The sequence below is a fragment of the Hylobates moloch genome, unplaced genomic scaffold, assembly GCF_009828535.3.
Source record: "Hylobates moloch isolate HMO894 unplaced genomic scaffold, HMol_V3 SCAFFOLD_6, whole genome shotgun sequence".
Lineage (NCBI taxonomy): Eukaryota > Metazoa > Chordata > Mammalia > Primates > Hylobatidae > Hylobates > Hylobates moloch.
The window spans coordinates 128,332,994-128,352,004 of record NW_026652281.1 but is presented as its reverse complement, the minus strand read 5'-3'; the positions used below and the strand labels follow the sequence as shown (position 1 = coordinate 128,352,004).

Here is a 19,011-nt window from a genome sequence, read left to right as displayed (position 1 = left end):
GAATACTAACTATTTGTCTATGATATAGGCTGGATAAATTCTTCTCCCAGTCATTTGATTTTATTGTGTTTTTACAAAGCATTTTTTTCTCTTTATGTAGTCAAATGTGTCAATATTTTGTTGCCACTGGATATTTCCACCACGTTTCCTTCTGTATTTATATGGCTTCATTTTCTTACATTTGGATCCTGGATCCAGATGGAGTTCATTCTTGCATATGGTGTGAAGTACAGGTCTAACTTCAACTTTCTCCAAGGGGCTTTCCAGTTGGCTCAGCACCATTTATTAAAAAGTCTGCTTTGACCTGCGATTGAAGATGCCACCTTTAACTCCTCATCCCCCACCCCTAAGACACCTCAAGGAACATATGACCCAAGAGCAGAGCAGACATAAAAAGATTAACTGAGCTACTGAGATTCGGTCAAGAATGTGAACTAAAAAGCAACTGTAGAGAATAAGGCTGGAAGATCCAACAGAGGGAAACGGCTGTGGAGATCATTGCCATGTGCAGTGTCAGAGCCCCGGCATTGGGAAGTGGTCAACTCGTGGGTTGGTAAAAAGAATTCACCAACAACAGTATAGGTTTGAAAAAAGAAAGGTATCAGAAGAATGCTGCAGAAGACTGCCGTGGGGCACCTCGGCGAGAGGACTGAACGTACCATGGTGGATTTTTCCTTAGGGATATTTATGGACCTTAAAGCGGGACCTTGGGGTTGCACAGTGAGTTTCGGCATGGCATTCCAGAGATGTACAGAAATTTTAGTTACTTATAAGGTTTTTTTCAGGGAAAAGAAATCTGGAACCAGATGCCTGCTTTAGATAATAGGAAAGTCTAATTACTTCTAATTTTCCCCAAATAAGGAGTTTTGCCTCTGCATGGCCTGATAGTCACCAGGTGGTCTTTGCTCCCTTTTAAATTCCTCAGATAAAAAGATTTTGTCTCTGGGGTCTGTTCATTGGTCACCAGGTGATTTTCGCTCTCCGCAGTCATGATGTGATGGAAAGCAAAATAGCAAACAAGGGAGCTGGATGGCGATGAAGCAGAGACAATAAGCAAGCTCAAGCTCCTGCAGAAGGGTCCGTCCCTGGAATCGCCTTGGCTCACCTGTACCATTCCAACAAACCCTTCCAACCAAAAGAGCCCCACCCCAAAAATGCTTTTGAAATCCTGAGATGTGATCAGTGAAATCTGCAGCCATGGCAAGGGAGAAACTGTCAGCAAGTTAAATAGATTTATTGCTATTCCAGGCTTCAAATGAGCCCAGAACTCAGGGCTGGTGTGTGTTTCAGAAGTTATTATGGTGTAACAGGGTGGTAGAAAAATCCAGGCAGTTTGATGTCAAGGCCACCCTCTCTTCCTTGGAACCCTGCTCCAAAAGCAGCTGCTGGTGAGGCTCTTTCCCATCTGCCTTATTCACCCGACAGGACTCCAAGACTGAGGCAGGCAGCCTCGTGATCCCCACAGCTCACAGGTGAGAGGCTGTCCATACCTCTCCTAGCACTGGAAGAGCCTTGTCCTTGGGACTGGACACTATGGCTTTGGCCCTGTGGAGGGAGAAACGGTGCCGCAGGAGTTGTCTTAAGAGGACAAGGCATGCACGGTCTGAGATCAGAGGTTGCGAAGTGGCCACCCATGAGCCAGTCCGTTTGGGACACATCACACCACACAGCTTTTTAAAAAAATAATTAGCTGCCAATCTTTTAAAATGGTAAGATTTCGTATACAAATCTGGATTTTTGGCTTCTCTAGGAGTAAACATTGAAACTTTTTTTTTGAGACAGAGTCTCACTCTGTCACCAGGCTGGAGTATTGCCAGTATCTGGCAGTTGTCTTCACAGACTGGCTAAGCACCCTCCAACTTACTCCAGTCCTTGCCACCCTTAATTATATTTCCAACTGGAGACCAGGCCTCAGCGGCCTTGTATCAATGGGCACATGTGCTGTGACTTTCTGTGTAAGAAATATTTACATTGTAATAATATCTTTAATCAAAAAGGAAAAATCGGCTGGGCATAGTGGCTCACGCCTGTAATCCAGCACTTTGCAAGGCCAAGGTGGGCGGATCACGAGGTCAAGAGATCGAGACCATCCTGGCCAACATGGTGAAACCCCATCTCTACTAAAAATACACAAATTAGCCGGGCGTGGTGGCAGGGCCTGTAGTCCAAGCTACTTGGGAGGCTGAGGCAGGAGAATCGCTTGAACCTGGGAGGCGGAGGTTGCAGTGAGCCGAGATTGCGCCACTGCACTCCAGCCCGGTGACAGAGTGAGATTCTGTCTCAAAAAAAAAAAGGAAAAATCGAAATCAAGACTGGAAGCAACATGTTTCTCATGGTTCTTGTCACTCATTTAAGTCTCTTGCTAGGCCCTGCGGGTACCTGAGTTTATAAACAACAGAGCACTCCTAATATCTCCCCCAAGGGATTCCTCCCCCACACACCCTACCTCTCCAGGATACACTGCACCCTAGTATTAACTGGGCAAATCTAGAAAGGAAATCAAAATTAGTCACAGAAGTTAAGGGAGGAATAGACTAAGAGCAAATATTTTCGCCCCTTCATTGTAACAGGGGGCTGGAGGAGAACAAAAACGTTAATACTCTCACTTTGCTTTTAACTTAGTGACAAAAAAAAAAAAAAAGAGTGAGAGAGAGAGTCATAAAGATTCTTCAGGTCCTAAAACACTCTGGTTCCCATTCCTTAACTGCTTTGGAAATGAACGAGGCTGGGATGAGTAACGTGGTCAGCCCAGCAGATGCCCTGGGCTACCAAGAACTGTCCAACTCATCCTCCCTTAAGTCAGGCCTGCTTGCCCCAGCCCAAAATGTAAGTGGCACAAAATGATTTTCAGTGAGGGTAGCGGACTCATTGTAGAAAGGGGATTAAAGGCGGGCAGAGAGTGGGAGTTTGGCCTTGGCAAACACAAAACAGAGGAAAAGGGACCTTCCTCACACTGCTCCATTCTGCTGTGGCAGATGCCATGTTATATGCCCTTTAGAGAGGCAGCGATCTTGATGCAGCCCAGACGCTTCCCACCGCTGCTCAGGACGCTCTCTATGCGGTAGTTCCCGGTGGTGAGCCAACTGGGCAGCTCCAAGTCAGGCACAACGAATTCGCTCTTGGGCAGTGAGTAGGTTCCCTGCGGGAAAGCCAGTGGACCGCCAGTCAGTGGGAGCCTACTGATGGGGTCTTTCTCCTAGAGCCACTGCTAGGATTGTAGCCATGAACTACCACCCCTCTTCCCATTCTCGAAACGGCTGCACAAGATTAGAGACGGCCACAGCACTGTAGAGCATGGATTATTATGGATAAAGGGCCCTGAAGATCACATCTAAGTACAAGTGTCCCATTTCGTAGATGGATAACTGAGGCTCCCGGAAGATAAGTGATTCCTGATAGGTCACACTGGCTTACAAATTCAGAGACATGCAGATCTGCAGGAGGAGAATGCAAAGACCCTTCTCTCCAAACCCTATGTCTTTAGCCACAGGGGTAACGCTCTCTCCTCCCTCAGTACTTACTTCTTTGAAGGGACAGTGGCAAGGAAGCCCATAGGTACGCAGGGGCTCTGGGCAGGGTTCCCCAGTAGGAATTAACATGTCAAGCACATCACAGAAGTGTTCAAAGGTACAGCTGCCAATGTAGTCTGTGCATGGGATCTTGATCCAGAGCCCAGCCACTTCCTTCTCCAAAACTAAATCCACCTGATAAAAAAAAAAAACAAAGGTTTGAAAAAGGTTATAAGTGTAAATTCCAGGGCAAATATACCAGCTCTTTTGTCTCTTCAAAAAAGCAGCAATATATTTTAATCATAGAATTTTTAACTGGATGAGATCTTAGAAATAGTCTATTCTAGGAATGGCAACATTGTGGCCCATGTGTGAGTATAGTGTATTATTGTGCCCATGGCAGACATTAATAATCAAATGTGAATTTTCCCCCTATACTGAACTATATACATAGACTTAGCTTTTTTTTTTTTTTTTTTTTGTATCATGGCTCACTGCAGCCTCAACCTCCTGGGCTCAGACGATCCTCCTGCCTCAGCCTCCCATGTAGCTGGGAAACACAGGCAGGCAGATGCCACCACATGCAGCTAATTTTGTATTTTTTGTAGAGATGGGGTCTCACTTTGTTGCCCAGGCTGGTCTGGAACTCCTGGCCTCAAGCAATCCTTCCACCTCCGCCTCCCAAAGTGCTGGGATTACAGGCGTGAGCCATCATTCCCAGTTCATAGTCTTAGAATTCTTTAGGTAGTCACTACCCATTGATTGGCTCTAACACTTGCACTGAAATGCACTGGTCATCTAACTGCTAATTGGTTAACTGTGGCATTGTTTCCTGGGCTTTCCTTCTGAGCCCAGTCTTGGCCCCAAAATCCTTTCCTGCATAGGACTTCAGGTAGTTACTACCAACTGATGAGCTGGTTACCAAAATGAACCCAACTGGCTGCTCTTGGGTCACATTTTCTCTGTACAGCCACAGAAGACAGAATTAAGAACAATAAGAATGTATAGAAAGATCACCTTGAGACTGGTATAAAATCATAGCTAGGTTACAACAGATGGAGCTACCTCAAGGAGTAGTGGGCTCCCTGACTCAGCTGGGAAAGCTACAAAAGACTCTTGCGCCTGGAGTAGAGCTGGGTGAGAAGCTCTAGAACATACTTCACACCTCCATGCTGTCATGACTTTGCTCCCGTTTTGGAGGCTGAAGCTGACCAGGAGGAAGTGGCTAGAATTTCATGGTAGACATCTCAGCTGTGCCGGACACGTGAACAGTCACCATGTATTAGTTGCCTCTAGTGCCAAATGAGTTGTCCTTTAGAACCATGTCCATCACCCACCAAAGGTATCAAGGGAAAACTCTAAGGAAAGAACACCAGGAAATTAGCTTTCTCAAATATCTGATTCCTTGTGCATGTTATGGCAGGAAATCACATTTTTAGGATCCCTTTCAGCTCTGACATTCTAGCATTCTAGGAATCCCAGCCTCTAGGCTCACTTTATTTGGGGATCTGTTTCTAAGAGATAAATCCTGGATGGGCACTTATGTCCTAAGAGGCTGCTGGGCTCAGGCTGGTTCCCAGGCCACGGACTCAAGTCTTCCAGATGCCCCAGATGTCAAGATATTAGCTGCCTTCCTCCAGGCCCAGAAAGAACAAAGAAGTCAGCACATCTTGTGTTCTGAGTGGACAAATTCAAATTGCTCCTCTCACTGGCCTTATCTGCTGCTAAGACACACCCATTATCTCCATCACTGGCCACACCGCTGGCCACACCCTCTCAGCCCTCCTCTCTCATCAAACCTGCTTCTACCCCGCTGCCTAGGAAAAGTCAGAGGGCCTAGGTTGGAATGCTAGTTCTGCCACTTCCTAGTTTTATTGTGCCCTTGGGTGAGTTACTTAATCTCTCTCAGTGGCCATTCTCTCACCTTCTTCTTTTATTTATTTATTTATTTTTTTTTTTTTTTGAGACAGTCTCACTCTGTCACCCAGGCTGGAGTATAGTGGTGCGATTTTGGCTCACTGCAAACTCTGCTTCCTGGGTTCAAGCGATTCTCCTGTCTCAGCCTCCTGAGTAGCTGAGATTACAGGCATGAGCTACCACGCCTGGCTAATGTTTTTGTATTTTTAGCAGAGATGGGGTTTCACCATGTTGGTCAGGCTGGTCTCAAACTCCTGACTTCACATGATCCACCCGCCTCAGCCTCCCAAGGTGCTGGGATTACAGGCATGAACCACTGCACCCGGCCTCACCTCATCTTCAAAAGTGGGATATTTTAGAGTGCCTACCTCTCTCACAAGTCCTGTTGAGAAGGAAATACCAGCACTTCGCACACTGCCTGAAATCAAAAGCTTCCTCCTCCGTGACTTCTGCCCTGCCTTTTTCCTTAGCCAATACTCTCTCCTTGTGTCGCCAATACCCTAATGAAAATGTTTGAGCCAGTTATGCCCTGAGCGAGAACACGCAGTGGAGGAGGCCAGTAGGGGGACAAGTCCTGCTGGCGCTCCTCCCACCAGGCTGGAACCTGTAGGGCTGCATCTACCAGAAGGGGCAGTGGCTCCCTCATTTCTACTCCTACCCCCAGCACAAGACCAGCATGACACAAGAAGTGTACTGAACTGAAGTCAACAGAGGGTTCTAAGGCAGCAGCCACACCTACCATTCGGAAATTACAAATGATGGCTCATTTCTTATTCTCAATCTATTTGCTACTATGACTCAGAAAAGGAAGCAGGGCGGAGTAATGAGCCCAGGCATGTATATGACTTTGGGTGCTGGGGGAGCCAAGTTACCAGGCCTGAAAGGCTGGAATAAGTACATATGACAAATACAGTGACAATTTACAATTCTCGAGGATGGGAAAACCAGGGTCCCACAGGCTGGAACTTGAGGGAGGGCTGGGCAGTGGGAGTTATTAACTATGCCAGATCCCATGGAGCAAGTCAAAAGAGCAAAGGGAGCTCCTGAGCATGCCCCAGTCTTACCCATGGTCATGGAATCTGGGACATTTAACTTTTAAAAATTGCAGCTGGAGTCAAATCCAGCCAGGTCCCAGATTTGACTTTTGATTAAAGAAATTTCACTACAGCAAGATCAGAGGAAGAGAGGATGGCAGTTGCTTTCTTGGGTTTGGGCAGTCACTCTCCTGTGGGCCTCAATGTAACAAGGTCAAAGCCCTATGGACCCCAAGAGTGCTCCAGGCTCATCCAGAGCTTAGTTCTGGGCAGCTCTCATAAGCAGGTCTGCTGGGCAAGGGGAGAGTTCTGGAACTGAATCTGCAGCACTCCTCTCCCCTCCCCTGCAAATACACCAAGCACCAAGTCTACCTCCCTGCCAGTAAAAGCTCAGGAACCAAACCCCGAGATAAACATACCAGCCTTGTCCATGCTAACAACTAGCTTTGTGATCTGGGTCAAGTTGCAACCTTTCCTGAGACCCTTTGTCCCTCATCGTCTCTTCTCCCTAGCAAGTGGTCAGAAGAGCTTTCATCTAATAGTTGATATGCACATATCCTGAAAAAAGAACTGAACCAAATATATATATATGAGAAATATTGGGAGCTGGGCGTGGTGGCTCACGCCTGTAATCCCAGCACTTTGGGAGGCCAAAGTGGGCAGATCACCTGAGGTCAGGAGTTTGAGACCAGCCTGGCCAATGTGATGAAACCCCATCTCTACTAAAAAAGTGCACGCCTATAATCCCAGCTACTCTTGAGGCTGATGCAGGAGAATCCCTTGAACCCGGGAGGCAGAGGTTGCAATGAGCCATGATCGTGCCACTACACTCCAGTCTAGGCAACAGAGTGAAACTCCATCTCAAAAAAAAAAAAAAAAACTGGGGAAAGAGAAGGTGCAGAGGGGATCTGAGGCTAATTTTTCCTAAGCACAAGTGACAGTAAAGACAGAGGAGATTATGTAGGCCCAAATTTATGACAGGTAATAAAGCAATGGAAAAGGAGAATAGGGAGTAAAACCCATCTTAATGGTTTGTGAAGAAGCCAGGAAAAGCAGGCTGAGGGCAGAAGAGGGGGTTTGCCAGCTTCTTGTTTCCAAGTCAGCTCCATAGCCCCCTCCCTGGAAACGCCAGTGGTTGCACGGTGATGGCAGCAGAGGGAGCATGGCAGACGGCCTACCAGGAGAGCCCACATTCCAGATCAGCAGAGGCAGCACACAAATAAATGTGTGTGACCCTGGCAGAGAAACAGTCCAGTGTCCATACATAGGGAATGAGTCTATCCCTTGGCCCAGATCCAAGGGTACAGGGCTTGACCCCCTATCACTTGAGGAACAGTAATGGAAACACAATGACTCCACTAGGAAAAGACTTGGTAGGAGGTGCAGGGTTGCTGAAAGCTGCCACATATCCAGGACTTGTGTCTGGGTCAAGAGGCTGCAAGATAAGACAGATACTAATCGAAATGTTCACAAGACATAAAATGTACTGAGCATGTCCTGGGTGCCAGGCCCAGTGCAAAGCACTTTCTACATGATTTTCTAACTCAGGTATTGCTCAAGGAAAGCCCGTAAGGTAGGAGCTGTGATTAAGACAGGTCTAAGGGTAATGATAGAAACACAGATTCCAAATCATGAATCTTCTAAATAATTAAGACAAAACTGGTACCAGAATATATCTGGATCAGGAACAGACTGAAGGACATAGAGGAACACCATATAAAGGTAGCAATTTTAGCTAGAGAGGAAAGGACCATAATAAATGGTGTTGCAATGGATATATGAAAAGTCTTTATTGTTTTCTAAGAAAATATAAAAACATGCATCCCTAAAATAGTCAATGGATGGAAACAAACAGGTTATTCCCAAAGTAAATACAAAAGGCAAATAAACTTATGAATAGACATCTGCGCTCACTAGAAATGATGCAGGTTGGTTCAAACATTGGGAGGCACTTCGGCAATATGTATCAAAAGACCTAAAAAGTGTGTATCTAGATAATCAGAAAATTATAAAAAGATGTACTGTAAGAAAAATTTCTACAAAAGTGGTTATTACAGCCAAACAAAAAACAAACAAACAAAAAAAAACCCTCTGGCCGGGTACAGTGGCTCAAGCCTATAATCCCAGCACTTTGGAAGGCTGAGGCAGGTGGATTGCCCGAGGTCAGGAGTTCAAGACCAGCCTGGATAACATGGTGAAACCCCATCTCTACTAAAAATACAAAAATTAGCTGGGCGTGGTGGCAGGTGTCTGTAATCCCAGCACTTTGGGAGGCCGAGGCAGGCAGATTGCCTGAGGTCAGGAGTTCAAGACCAGCCTGGCCAACATGGTGAAACCCCATCTCTATTAAAAATACAAAAATTAGTGGGGCGCAATGGAAGGTGCCTATAATCCCAGCACTTTGGGAGGCTGTGGCAGGAGAATAGCTTGAACCCGGGAAGTGGAGGTTGCAGGGAGCCGAGATCGCACTACTGCACTCCAGCCTAGGCGACAGAGTAAGACCCTGTCTCAAAACAAACGAACAAAAACTACCCTGGAAACAAACTAAATGTTCAACAATAGACTTGCTATATGAATTATGAAAGATCCACATCGGAATATTTCTGCCATTAAAAATGACTGGGTGGGCTGAGCAAGATGGCTCACGCCTGTAATCCCAACATTTTCAGAGTCTGAGGCAGGAGGATTGCTTGAGCTCGGGAGTTTGAGACCAGCCTGGGCAACACAGGGAGGCTCCGTCTCCATAAAAAATTAAAAAAATTAGGTAAGCATGGTGCCATGTGCCTGTGGTCCCAGCTACCTAGGAGGCTGAGGTGGGAGGATCCCTTAAGCCTAGGAGGTCAAGGCTGCAGTAAGCCATGATCACACTACTGCACTCCAGCCTGAGCAACAGAGTGAGACACTGTCTCTAAAATTACAATAAATTAAAATAATAAAATAATGATTGGGTAAAAAAAAAATTGACTAAGTAGAGCCACCTAATCCTTGGAAAGAGATATGGAACATATAGTATGATGCAAAAATATAGCAAGTATAATAGCACATATCATATAATCCCATGAGTATAAGTGTGTATGTATTTACAAACACATAAAAATTCTGATGGAGGGCCGGGCGCGGTGGCTCACGCTTGTAATCCCAGCACTTAGGGAGGCCGAGGCGGGCGGATCACGAGGTCAGGAGATCGAGACCATAGTGAAACCCCGTCTCTACTAGAAATACAAAAAAATTAGCCGGGCGTGGTGGCCGGCGCCTGTAGTCCCAGCTACTCGGAGAGGCTGAGGCAGGAGAATGGCGTGAACCCGGGAGGCGGAGCTTGCAGTGAGCCGAGATCGGGCCACTGCACTCCAGCCTGGGTGACAGAGCAAGACTCCGTCTCAAAAAAAAAAGAAAAAAAAAAATTCTGATGGGATATATAAAGAGCAAACGCTGACTATCTCTAGGATTTAGATTACTGGAGGACATTTACAACGAGCACTGCCTATTATCATACATATCCATTAAAAAGAAATATGTGTGTTATGTATGTAATTGTACAGGGGAAAGTTGCAAAGAATATCCTATAAGATATTAAAAGTGCTTATCTCTTATCACTAGGTAGTGAGATTTCAAGTGATTTATTTTATTCATTTATTTTGAGACAGAGTTTCACTCTGTCACCCAGGCTGGAGTGCAGTGGAGCGATCTTGGCTTACTGCAACCTCTGCCTCTTGGGTTCAAGCAATTCTCCTACCTCAGCCTCCTGAGTAGCTGGGATTACAGGCATATGCCACCACGCCCAGCTAATTTTTGTACTTTTAGTAGAGATGGGGTTTCACCATGTTGGCCAGGCTGGTCTCAAACTCCTGACCTCAAAAGATCCACCCACCTCAGCCTCCCAAAGTGTTGGGATTACAGGTGTGAGCCATCACACCTGGTCTATTTTATTTATTTTTTGACCACTTGTGTTTTCTAAAGTGACTATATATTACTGGCTAATTGGTATATCGATTTTATAATTAACAACAAAACCAAATTGGCCAACCAGAGCTGTCAGACAATAATGAGCAGTTGGCCATCAGGCCCAGAGAAGGCCAGGACGCTTCTGCCAGGTGCAAGGTATCCGTCACTCCTGCCCTCACCAGGAAGTTGCTGGCGCTGACATCAGAGATTCCTTTCAATCTTATGATCCTGAGATTCCATGAACCTGTGAAAGAGTATCTGAATCTACATGTCCTGTACTATTCTCTGGGAATCCAGGATTCTGAAATTCTTCACAGTTCCCCAAGCATACATGCGCCCCAGTGCCCCTGCTGGCCAGACCCTGGCACCTCCCCTTCCCCACCCACCCCCAGGCTCACCTTCAGAGGAGAACTCAGGGGTACACTGGTGCTGCCCACGACACTGAGGGTCACATTCCCAGGAACGATGATGGGGTCAGGCTCCAGAGTCAGGCTTCTGATCACTGCAGGGTCCTTCCCTTCATCACAGTTATCCCAGGAAAAGCTACTGAGCTGGGATGGCTGGGGACAATCAGGCAGCAAGGAAGGAGGAGAAGAAAAAGGTTGACAAAAGAAACTATCACAGATCACAGGAAAAACGAGCTCCTGGCAGTGTGACCTTGGGTGAGGCACCCCCGTCCCTGAGCCTCATCTATGAGACTCCATACCTATGAACCTGGGATAACACTTATCCTACTCATTTTATAGGCAGGACTAAACTAAAAGACTCAAAAGACATAATCTCCCAAAAGCGTATTGTAAACTATAAGGCAGGATATGATAGACCTGGAACTTCAAAACAGGAGACTGACCTAATTGGCCTTTGGTGGGCACCTTCTCTGACTTCCCACCTCCCTGCTGCCTGCTCCTCTCCAGCCAGCCTTGGAATCCCGGCAGAGGGCAAGCTCCTAGAGGATTCACCTCTGCAGCCCACACCCAGGACCTTGTTCATGTCACACCCCATGCCTAACCCAGAGCCAGGAACAATGGGAAACACAAAACACAATGGGAAATCTAACAGCATCTGAAATCCCACTCTCAAGGGGCAGGTGATTAACTCAGAAAGGAATAGAACACTCATGAAAAGATCCCCAGTGGATCACTTGCTGATGAATAATCCCCAGTGGACTTCCCCAGTCCTAAACAGTGTCTTCTTCCCATCCCACTTCTCATGCCACACGCCCACTTGGGTCACTCACCATCCCTCTGCTGAGCTGCTCCTCCTGTTCCTCCTCCACATCCCCCAGGTCTCCTGATTCCACCACCACTACATCTGCATGTGACTGCATGTGACCACCACTCCACACTCCAACAGGACCCTGTCTGATGATCTTGAACACCTCCCACACTGTGAAGACTCTCTGCCCACCCACTCTCACCTCTCCCAGCCCCCTGGAGGCCACCTATGAGAGACTGTTGGCATGCCCTCCATTCACACCCTGTCTCAGAGAGAAAACCTGCCAGTCCCACACCCCCAAGCTGATGCCCACCTTCAACATTCCCATCACTGACTCTTTCAAGAGAGATCACCTAACCCCAGCTAGGCTGACAGATACTCTCTGCCCAATTTTGGAATTAAGGCATAAAAGGTTGGGGATATGGGGGTTTTGTGCTGTCACTGGATCCTAAGTTTTGGTTTGAGGCCAGACCATCTAAATCTGTGATCCACGACCAAGCAGAAGTTAGGGCTAAGGGCTAAGGGCTCTGTTGGTCTATGGAAAAGAGAACAGATCAAGTCCCACTTCCCTATCTGTAAAAGCAGTATGGAGTAGCAGTGAAGGGCATGGCTTTGGAGAGACATGGGTGAATGACAGCTTTAGCCAAACAGCCCTGGGTGGAAATCATAGCTCTGCCACGCTTACCATGTGATTTTATAGGCCAGTTTCCCCTTTGGAGTCTAAATTTCCACATCTTTTAACTGGAGGCATTTCTACCTTCCTCTCCAGGATGTTGCAAGGGCGAGAGTGTGTAGGTAAAGCTCATAACCCAATGCCAGGCACAACGCACGAGCCGGCTCACTAAAGGAGCCATTAGCATTCTAGCCTCCGCTTCCTGGCGGCAGCTCCATGAGATGTCTTGTAGCTCTGTAATCAACTTCCCCTTTACCTGAGGTTTTAGGAATGGGTTCCTACCCCTTGGAATGAAAGGTCATATCATGACTAAGAAAGGCAGGACAGGATAGTTGCCACTAAATGTTTCCTTCAACATTCATTCCACAAATATTTATGGAGCAATGATGATAGGCCCTGGGCTAAGTGCTGTGGCAAGAGGGGTAAACAGTCAGATCTGGCTCCTGCTCTGCCTTGAGGAGCTTACCGTCTAATGTAAATAAATAACACCCACTATGATTTGTGAGTGTCACAAAGGAAAAGAGCAGAAGGTAATGCTGACAGCAACAAAGGACTCACTTACATAGGGTGGTGGGGAAGTGATACTTAAGCTGGACTCTTGCAGGATGCGGAGTCAGACATGTAAGTGCAGGCCAAGGGAACTCAGGCAAAGGCCCCGAGGCACAAAAGAAGCTTGGCTGCTCCAGGCACTGGGAGAAGGCCATGGGCTAAATGTAGTGGATGAGGGACCCAGATAAGGTTGGAGGGGTGGCAGGGTCATTTAATGCAGGACCCCACAAGCCATAATCAGGAGGTTGCATTTACTATAGGTGCAGTGGAACCCCACTGAAGGACAGTACGACACTGTGATTTGTGGTTGTGAACAGACTGCAAGTGGTCAAGGGAAAGAATGCCTGGAATTAAGAGTCAGACTGGAGGGTAACATAGGAGCAGGACTAGTTTTCTGGGTGGGGCTGCTTTCATAGATTCTAAGGCAGCCTGATCCACACAGAGGATTGATTCCAGGCTAGGGGTGGGGGTAGGGTATCCAGAGTACCTACCGGAGAAGAATCCCTTCCCCTCTCCTAAGCTCTTCTTTCCCCAGGCCCTGGGGGAGACGTAACAAGATGGCTTCCTGAGGGTAGTGCCCGGCTAGCTGTCTCTGTAGTGACAAATTCTGCTGCTGAGTCCACGCTCATCAGGGAAGGGAGGTGAATGGATTAGCAATGCCCGCCAAGGCCAGGCTGATCACCAGATATCTGCCATCCCAGCCTAGGGCAACAAGTGGGAAGAGGTGGCACAAGACGGGAAAGGCACAGCTCTGGAGGCAGAGATATGGGTACTACAGTTATGAGTTAAAACCCAGCTCAGCCAGGCTCACTAGCTGAGACCATGGGTAAGTTAACCCCCTAGGGGTTCAACATTTCCTCATTTATTATGTGGACATAATGATATCTTCTCACAGGGCTATTGTGAGGGCAAGATGTTTGTATACAGAAAGCACAGGGCACAACTCCTCAAAACTGTCAAGCTCATGAATAAACAAGGAAAGACTAAGAAGCTGTCATAGGCTAGAGGAGAGTGGGGACTACAATGATATGTGTCATGACAACAATGGCAATGCAGTACCCTGGATTGTATCCTGGCTCAGAAAGAGGGCATTAATGGGAAAACTGGTGAAATCCAAATAAAGTCTAGAATTCAGTTAACAGTAATGTACTAATGTTGGTTTCTTAGTTTTGGAGATATGTACATATAAGATGCTAACAGGGGAAACTGAGTCAGGTGTTTATAGAAACTCTCTATTATCTCTGTAACTTTTCTTTTTTTTTTTTTTTTTTCTTGAGACAGAGTCTCACTCTGTCATCCAGGCTGGAGTGCAGCAGCGTGATCTCAGCTCACTGCAACCTCTGCCTCCTGGGTTCAAGTGATTCTCCTGCCTCAGCCTCCCAAGTAGCTGGGACTACAGGAGTACGCCACCATGACTGGCTAATTTTTGTATTTTTCGTAGGGACAGGGTTTCACCATGTTGGCCAGGTTGAGGTTGGTCTCCAACTCCTGGCCTCAAGTGATTTGCCTGCCTCGGTCTCCCACAGCGCTGGATTATAGGGGTGAACCACCACACCCTGGTGCAACTTTTCTATAAACCAAAAATTATTCCAAATTTTTTTTTTAGGAAAAAAGCACATAGCCCAGTACATAGCACATAGTATGTGTACAACAAATGACAGCCACTATACAGCACTATAGAGTCCATTAAGCACCTACTATATGACTAGCACGGGCCTAGATATCCTCCCCTGTTATCTAACACTCATCATAGCCTGTAGTCACAAGATCAGTTATGCTAGAAGAGGAACGGAAATTCAGGTTTCCTGATGTTCACTCACTGTCACCCCCCGCCCCCCCAGTCTTTATCTGGCCCAGGGACTCAAGGTCAGGGCTCTGAATCACATGAGCCCCAAGAAGATGTAGGTGCTGTGTGATTTTGAGTGACCTTTATAATGTCTCAGGGCCTCTTCAAAACTGCCAATCTAAGACCTAGTCTGAGATGGCATCCATATCCACAGCATATATGAGAACAAGTCTGTAGGGTGAGCTAGCAGCCTCTAGCCAGACTCCACCTCATAGCGGCCAGCCCTGGAGCCAAGAGAGACATTCTCAGTCAACATTCAGGAACAAGGTATAAATTCTCCAGGCAAATGAAGTCAAAAGGTCCACAGTCCTTCATTCAACAAGCAAAACAGACTTTCTGCCTCGGGAGCAGAGTGAGGCCAAGCCCACAGATTTATATGGCTTTATTTGTTTCTGATTTTAGAAATTTTCCATCAATGAATGCATTTCCCTTCACTGACAACTCTCCAAGATGCAGGTTGGCACCATCATACCCATCTTACAGATGAGGAGACCAAGACTCAAGAAATCCATGGATTGAGACAGGGGAATGATCAGAAGCCAAGCCTCTCTGCTTTCAGTACCACCTGCTTTCCCTTACACAGCACTGTTCCTCACTCTCAAACACTTCCAAGATGGTAGGAGGGAGGGGATCAGGGTTGGACCTATCCCTTTGCTACCAGAAATGTTTGATGTCTTAACCACAGCTAGCAGCCAAGAGGCAATGGAATCAGGTTTTTGTTTTGGCGTTTTTTTTGTGAGATAGGGTCTCACTCTGTCACCCAGGCTGGAATGCAGTGGTGCAATCTCAGCTGCAACCACGACCTCCCAGGCTCAGGCGTAGCTGGGCCTCTCACCTTAGCCTCCCAAGTAGCTGGGACTACTGGCACACACCACCACGCCCAGCTAATTTTTGTATTTTTTGCAGAGATGGGGCTTCGCCATGTTGCCCAGGCTGGTCTTGAACTCCTGAGCTCAAGCAATCTGCCCACCTCAGCCTTCCAAAGTGCTGGGATTACAGGTGTGCACCACCGCACCTGGTCTTGGGGTTTTTTTAAATTGACAAACCATGGCTGTATACATTTATGGGGTACAATGCAATGTGAAATGTATTCTCTTAGTTGTTTTGAAATGCACACAGTTCCTGACTTACAATGGTTTGACATACCGTTTTTCAACTTTACAATCGTGCCTAAGTACAGTAGAAACTGTACTTTTAGTATCCATACTGTTTTTCACTTTCAGTATAGTCTTCAATAAATCACGAGACATTCAACACTTTATTATGAAATGGGCTTTGTGTTAGATGATGTTGCCCAACTGTAGACTAATGTAAATGTTCTGAGCATGTTTAAGGTAGGCTAGGCTAAGCTGTGATGCTCAGGTTAGTTGTATTAAATGCATTTTCAACTTACGATGCGTTTATCAGAACACAACCCCATGTAAAGTTAAGGAGCTTCTGTATATAATACATTACTGATGATAGTCACCTGGTGTGCAATAAATCTCAAAGCCTATTCCTTATCAGAACTCGGTGGCCCACACCTGTAGTCCCAGCTACTCAGGAGACTGAGGTGGGAGGACTGCTTGAGCCCAGGAGTTCAAGGCTGCAGTGAGCTACAATTGCCCCACTGCACTCCAGCCTGGGTGACAGAGTGAGACCCCACCTCTACTCTCAACTTCTGTAAGTTCAACTTGGTTAGAATCCGCATATAAATGAGATAATAAAACAGAACTACCATATGAGCCATTATCCCACTTCTGGGTATATATCCAAAGGAACTGAAATCAATATTTCAAAGGGCTATCTGCACTCCCATATTCATTGCAGCATTACTCACAATAGCTAAGATACGGAAATAACCTAAGTGTCCATCAACAGACACTTGATGGATAAAGAAATTATCCATCAACAGACACTTGAAGAAATTATCCATCAAATTGAATGCATAAAGAAAATGTGGCATATATACACAACAGAATACTATTCAGCCTTTAAAAGGGGGAACATCTTGTCATTTGCAACAACATAGATTGAATCTGAAAGACATTGGGCTAGCTGCAATAAGCCAGGAACTAGGCTTTTTCAGGTCAAGGGATTACAGAACTTCCCTTTCCCAGGGATCTGCAGCACGGTGTGAATGAGAAGTGAAGGAGGAAGCTTGGAGGGTACGGGGACTGTTGTCTCAGTGGCTCACAACCAAGGGCAGCGGGGTCACAGGCCTGGGTATTTGTCACCAGATGGGCAAATCTGGATCCTCTGGCCTGGAGAAGCTCTCAAACCCTCCCATCTCTCAGGAAGACCTCAGGGCATTAGAGCAAGGGAAGAGATGAGGCAGCAGGCCTTATCATGGGGGACATAAGGAGTGGGGGTCAGGAGTAAGATGCAGGGTTAACAGGACTGAATCTCTGGGGGCAATGCCTTAGTTTTAAGGCTCTCTGCATTTTCACTCCGGCGCTTGGAGGGCAAGAGAGTGCAGACGTGAGATTAATCTCTCCAAAAACGGCCTGGAGCAGAACAGGTCTTTAGAGGCCACCCTCACTGTACAGACCAGAATCCCATAATTAGTTACTTTGGAAGGCTCTAGTACAGAGAACCAACTCTAGAAAACGGAGTGGCCACCCCCATATCTCAGCCAGACCCGCACACCCGTAGCTGGGCCAGGAGGCTGCAAACAGACTCTTAAAGGAGGGTGCACTCACCTTTTTCAGGTGGGCTTGCGCAGGGGCCGCGAGAAGCAAGCCCAGGGCGATCAGGAGGGGAGCCTGCATCAGGGACTGCATCAGGAAGGGTGGGTCAGGGCGGAGTTAACTGCAAGGTCTGTGGCGGCAGAGGTGCCTTTAAATGCCTTCCAGTATTGGTTACGCAAAGAAGCTGAGTCCAGTCACTGGCAGGTTCGCCCTGCCCCGCCCCGGCCAGAGACTTCCCGGCCGAGAGTTGGACCGATTCCTCCCGGCTCCGCCCCCTCGCTCTTTTCATTGGAGCCTGTCTCTCTAGCGTAGGTGTCAAGGCCTTCCCTCTGCGGCGCGTAGGCGGAGTTGGAAGAGAAAGGGGCGGAGCTCAGTGCAGCGCAGCTCAGTGCGGCGGGGCTGAATGCGGCTGGAACGGAAGGGAGCTTAGCACGAGGTTGGGGCGGGATCACGAGGGCGGGGCGGAGCTGCACGCGCGGGAGGGGCGGGGCCGTGGCGCGAGGAGGGGCCAAGCGGAGTCGGGGGCGAGGCGGAGCCGAGCTCCTGGGAAGGGCGGGGCCGGGCAGGGGAAGGGGCGGAGCTGTAGTTTGTGAACTCGTGCCGGGGCCATCACCTTCGGAAGGACCTTTGGGAAACCGCGGATTCAGTGTTTTCATCCCCAAGTCCTTCTTGACAAAAATGTCAGGCTCTCTGCCATGTTATGCTTCCCCATATCTGTGTCTTGTTTTTTTTTTTTTTTTTTGCTTTGAGACGGCCCGAGCTGGAGTGCAGTGGCGCGATCTCGGCTCACTGCAACCTCTGCCTCCCAGATTCAAGCGATTCTTCCGCCTCAGCCTCCGGACTAGCTGGGACTACAGGCACGCACCACCATGCCCAAGCTACTTTTTGTGTTTTTAGTAGAAACGGGGTTTCACCATGTTGTCCAGGATGGTCTCGATCTCTTGACTTCACGAATCCGTGTCTTTTTAATAATTATAACCGTTATAAAAACTAACATTTAGTAACTACTTGAAAGCATGCTAAGGACTCACGAGGGAATGCTTTTTTTTTTTTTCTTCCCCAATTTTAGCACTGAGGAAACTGATACACGGTGAGGTTAGCTCTGCCAAGGTCGCACAGCTAGGAAGGAATAGAGCAAGACTTCTTTTTAGACAGCCCATCGGCCAAGATTTTGTCAGGTTAATACACTAGTTGGAGATTTGCTTTTAGAAAAAACAGGGATGTTGTTACCGGTACCGCCAATTTACCACAGGATTGTAAACTACACAAGGGGTGGCATCATGATGCAGGCACTCATTTATACCTAGTGCCTGATGCATAACAGACAATCTACTGAGTACATGAATGCATGTGTAGAATTTAAAACTCACCTGATCATCTTTTTTAAAGTAAACTTTTTACTTTGGTTTACAGAAAAGTTGCAAAAATAGTACAAAGTTCTTTTCGTTTCCTCTATTGTTGATAAGACACCCGTGGCCTGGCCGGGGGGTTCAGGCTGCAGACCCAGAGCCTGTGCTTGTGCATAACTGGGGGGCACTGCCAGTGACAAGGAGGTGGCAAAAGAATAAAAAATTAAAAATTTTTTTTAAATCTGAGGGCATGACATTGGTACACTATTATTAACTAAGCTCCATACTTTACATAATGATCCTCCCAT

At 47.1% G+C, this 19,011-nt stretch overlaps 1 protein-coding gene across 3 annotated transcripts in view; it reads right to left on the bottom strand.

Annotated features, from left to right (window-relative positions):
- Positions 1–17,531, bottom strand: part of GM2A (ganglioside GM2 activator) — a 109,512-nt gene extending 91,981 nt beyond the window's left edge. For 2 of the 3 annotated variants that reach the window (XM_058440065.1, XM_058440064.1), the window contains exons 1-3: positions 17,367–17,531; positions 10,801–10,962; positions 3,522–3,704 (exon numbers count right to left, since the gene is read on the bottom strand). In XM_058440065.1, coding sequence (XP_058296048.1) covers positions 3,522–3,704; positions 10,801–10,962; positions 17,367–17,447 — 426 coding nt within the window. In that variant the 5' untranslated portion in view covers positions 17,448–17,531. Of the gene's footprint in view, positions 1–1,218; positions 3,140–3,521; positions 3,705–10,800; positions 10,963–17,366 lie in introns of those variants that run through there. The other variant, XM_032158422.2, reaches the window with a different exon arrangement.
- Between the last annotated feature and the right edge of the window lie 1,480 nt (positions 17,532–19,011).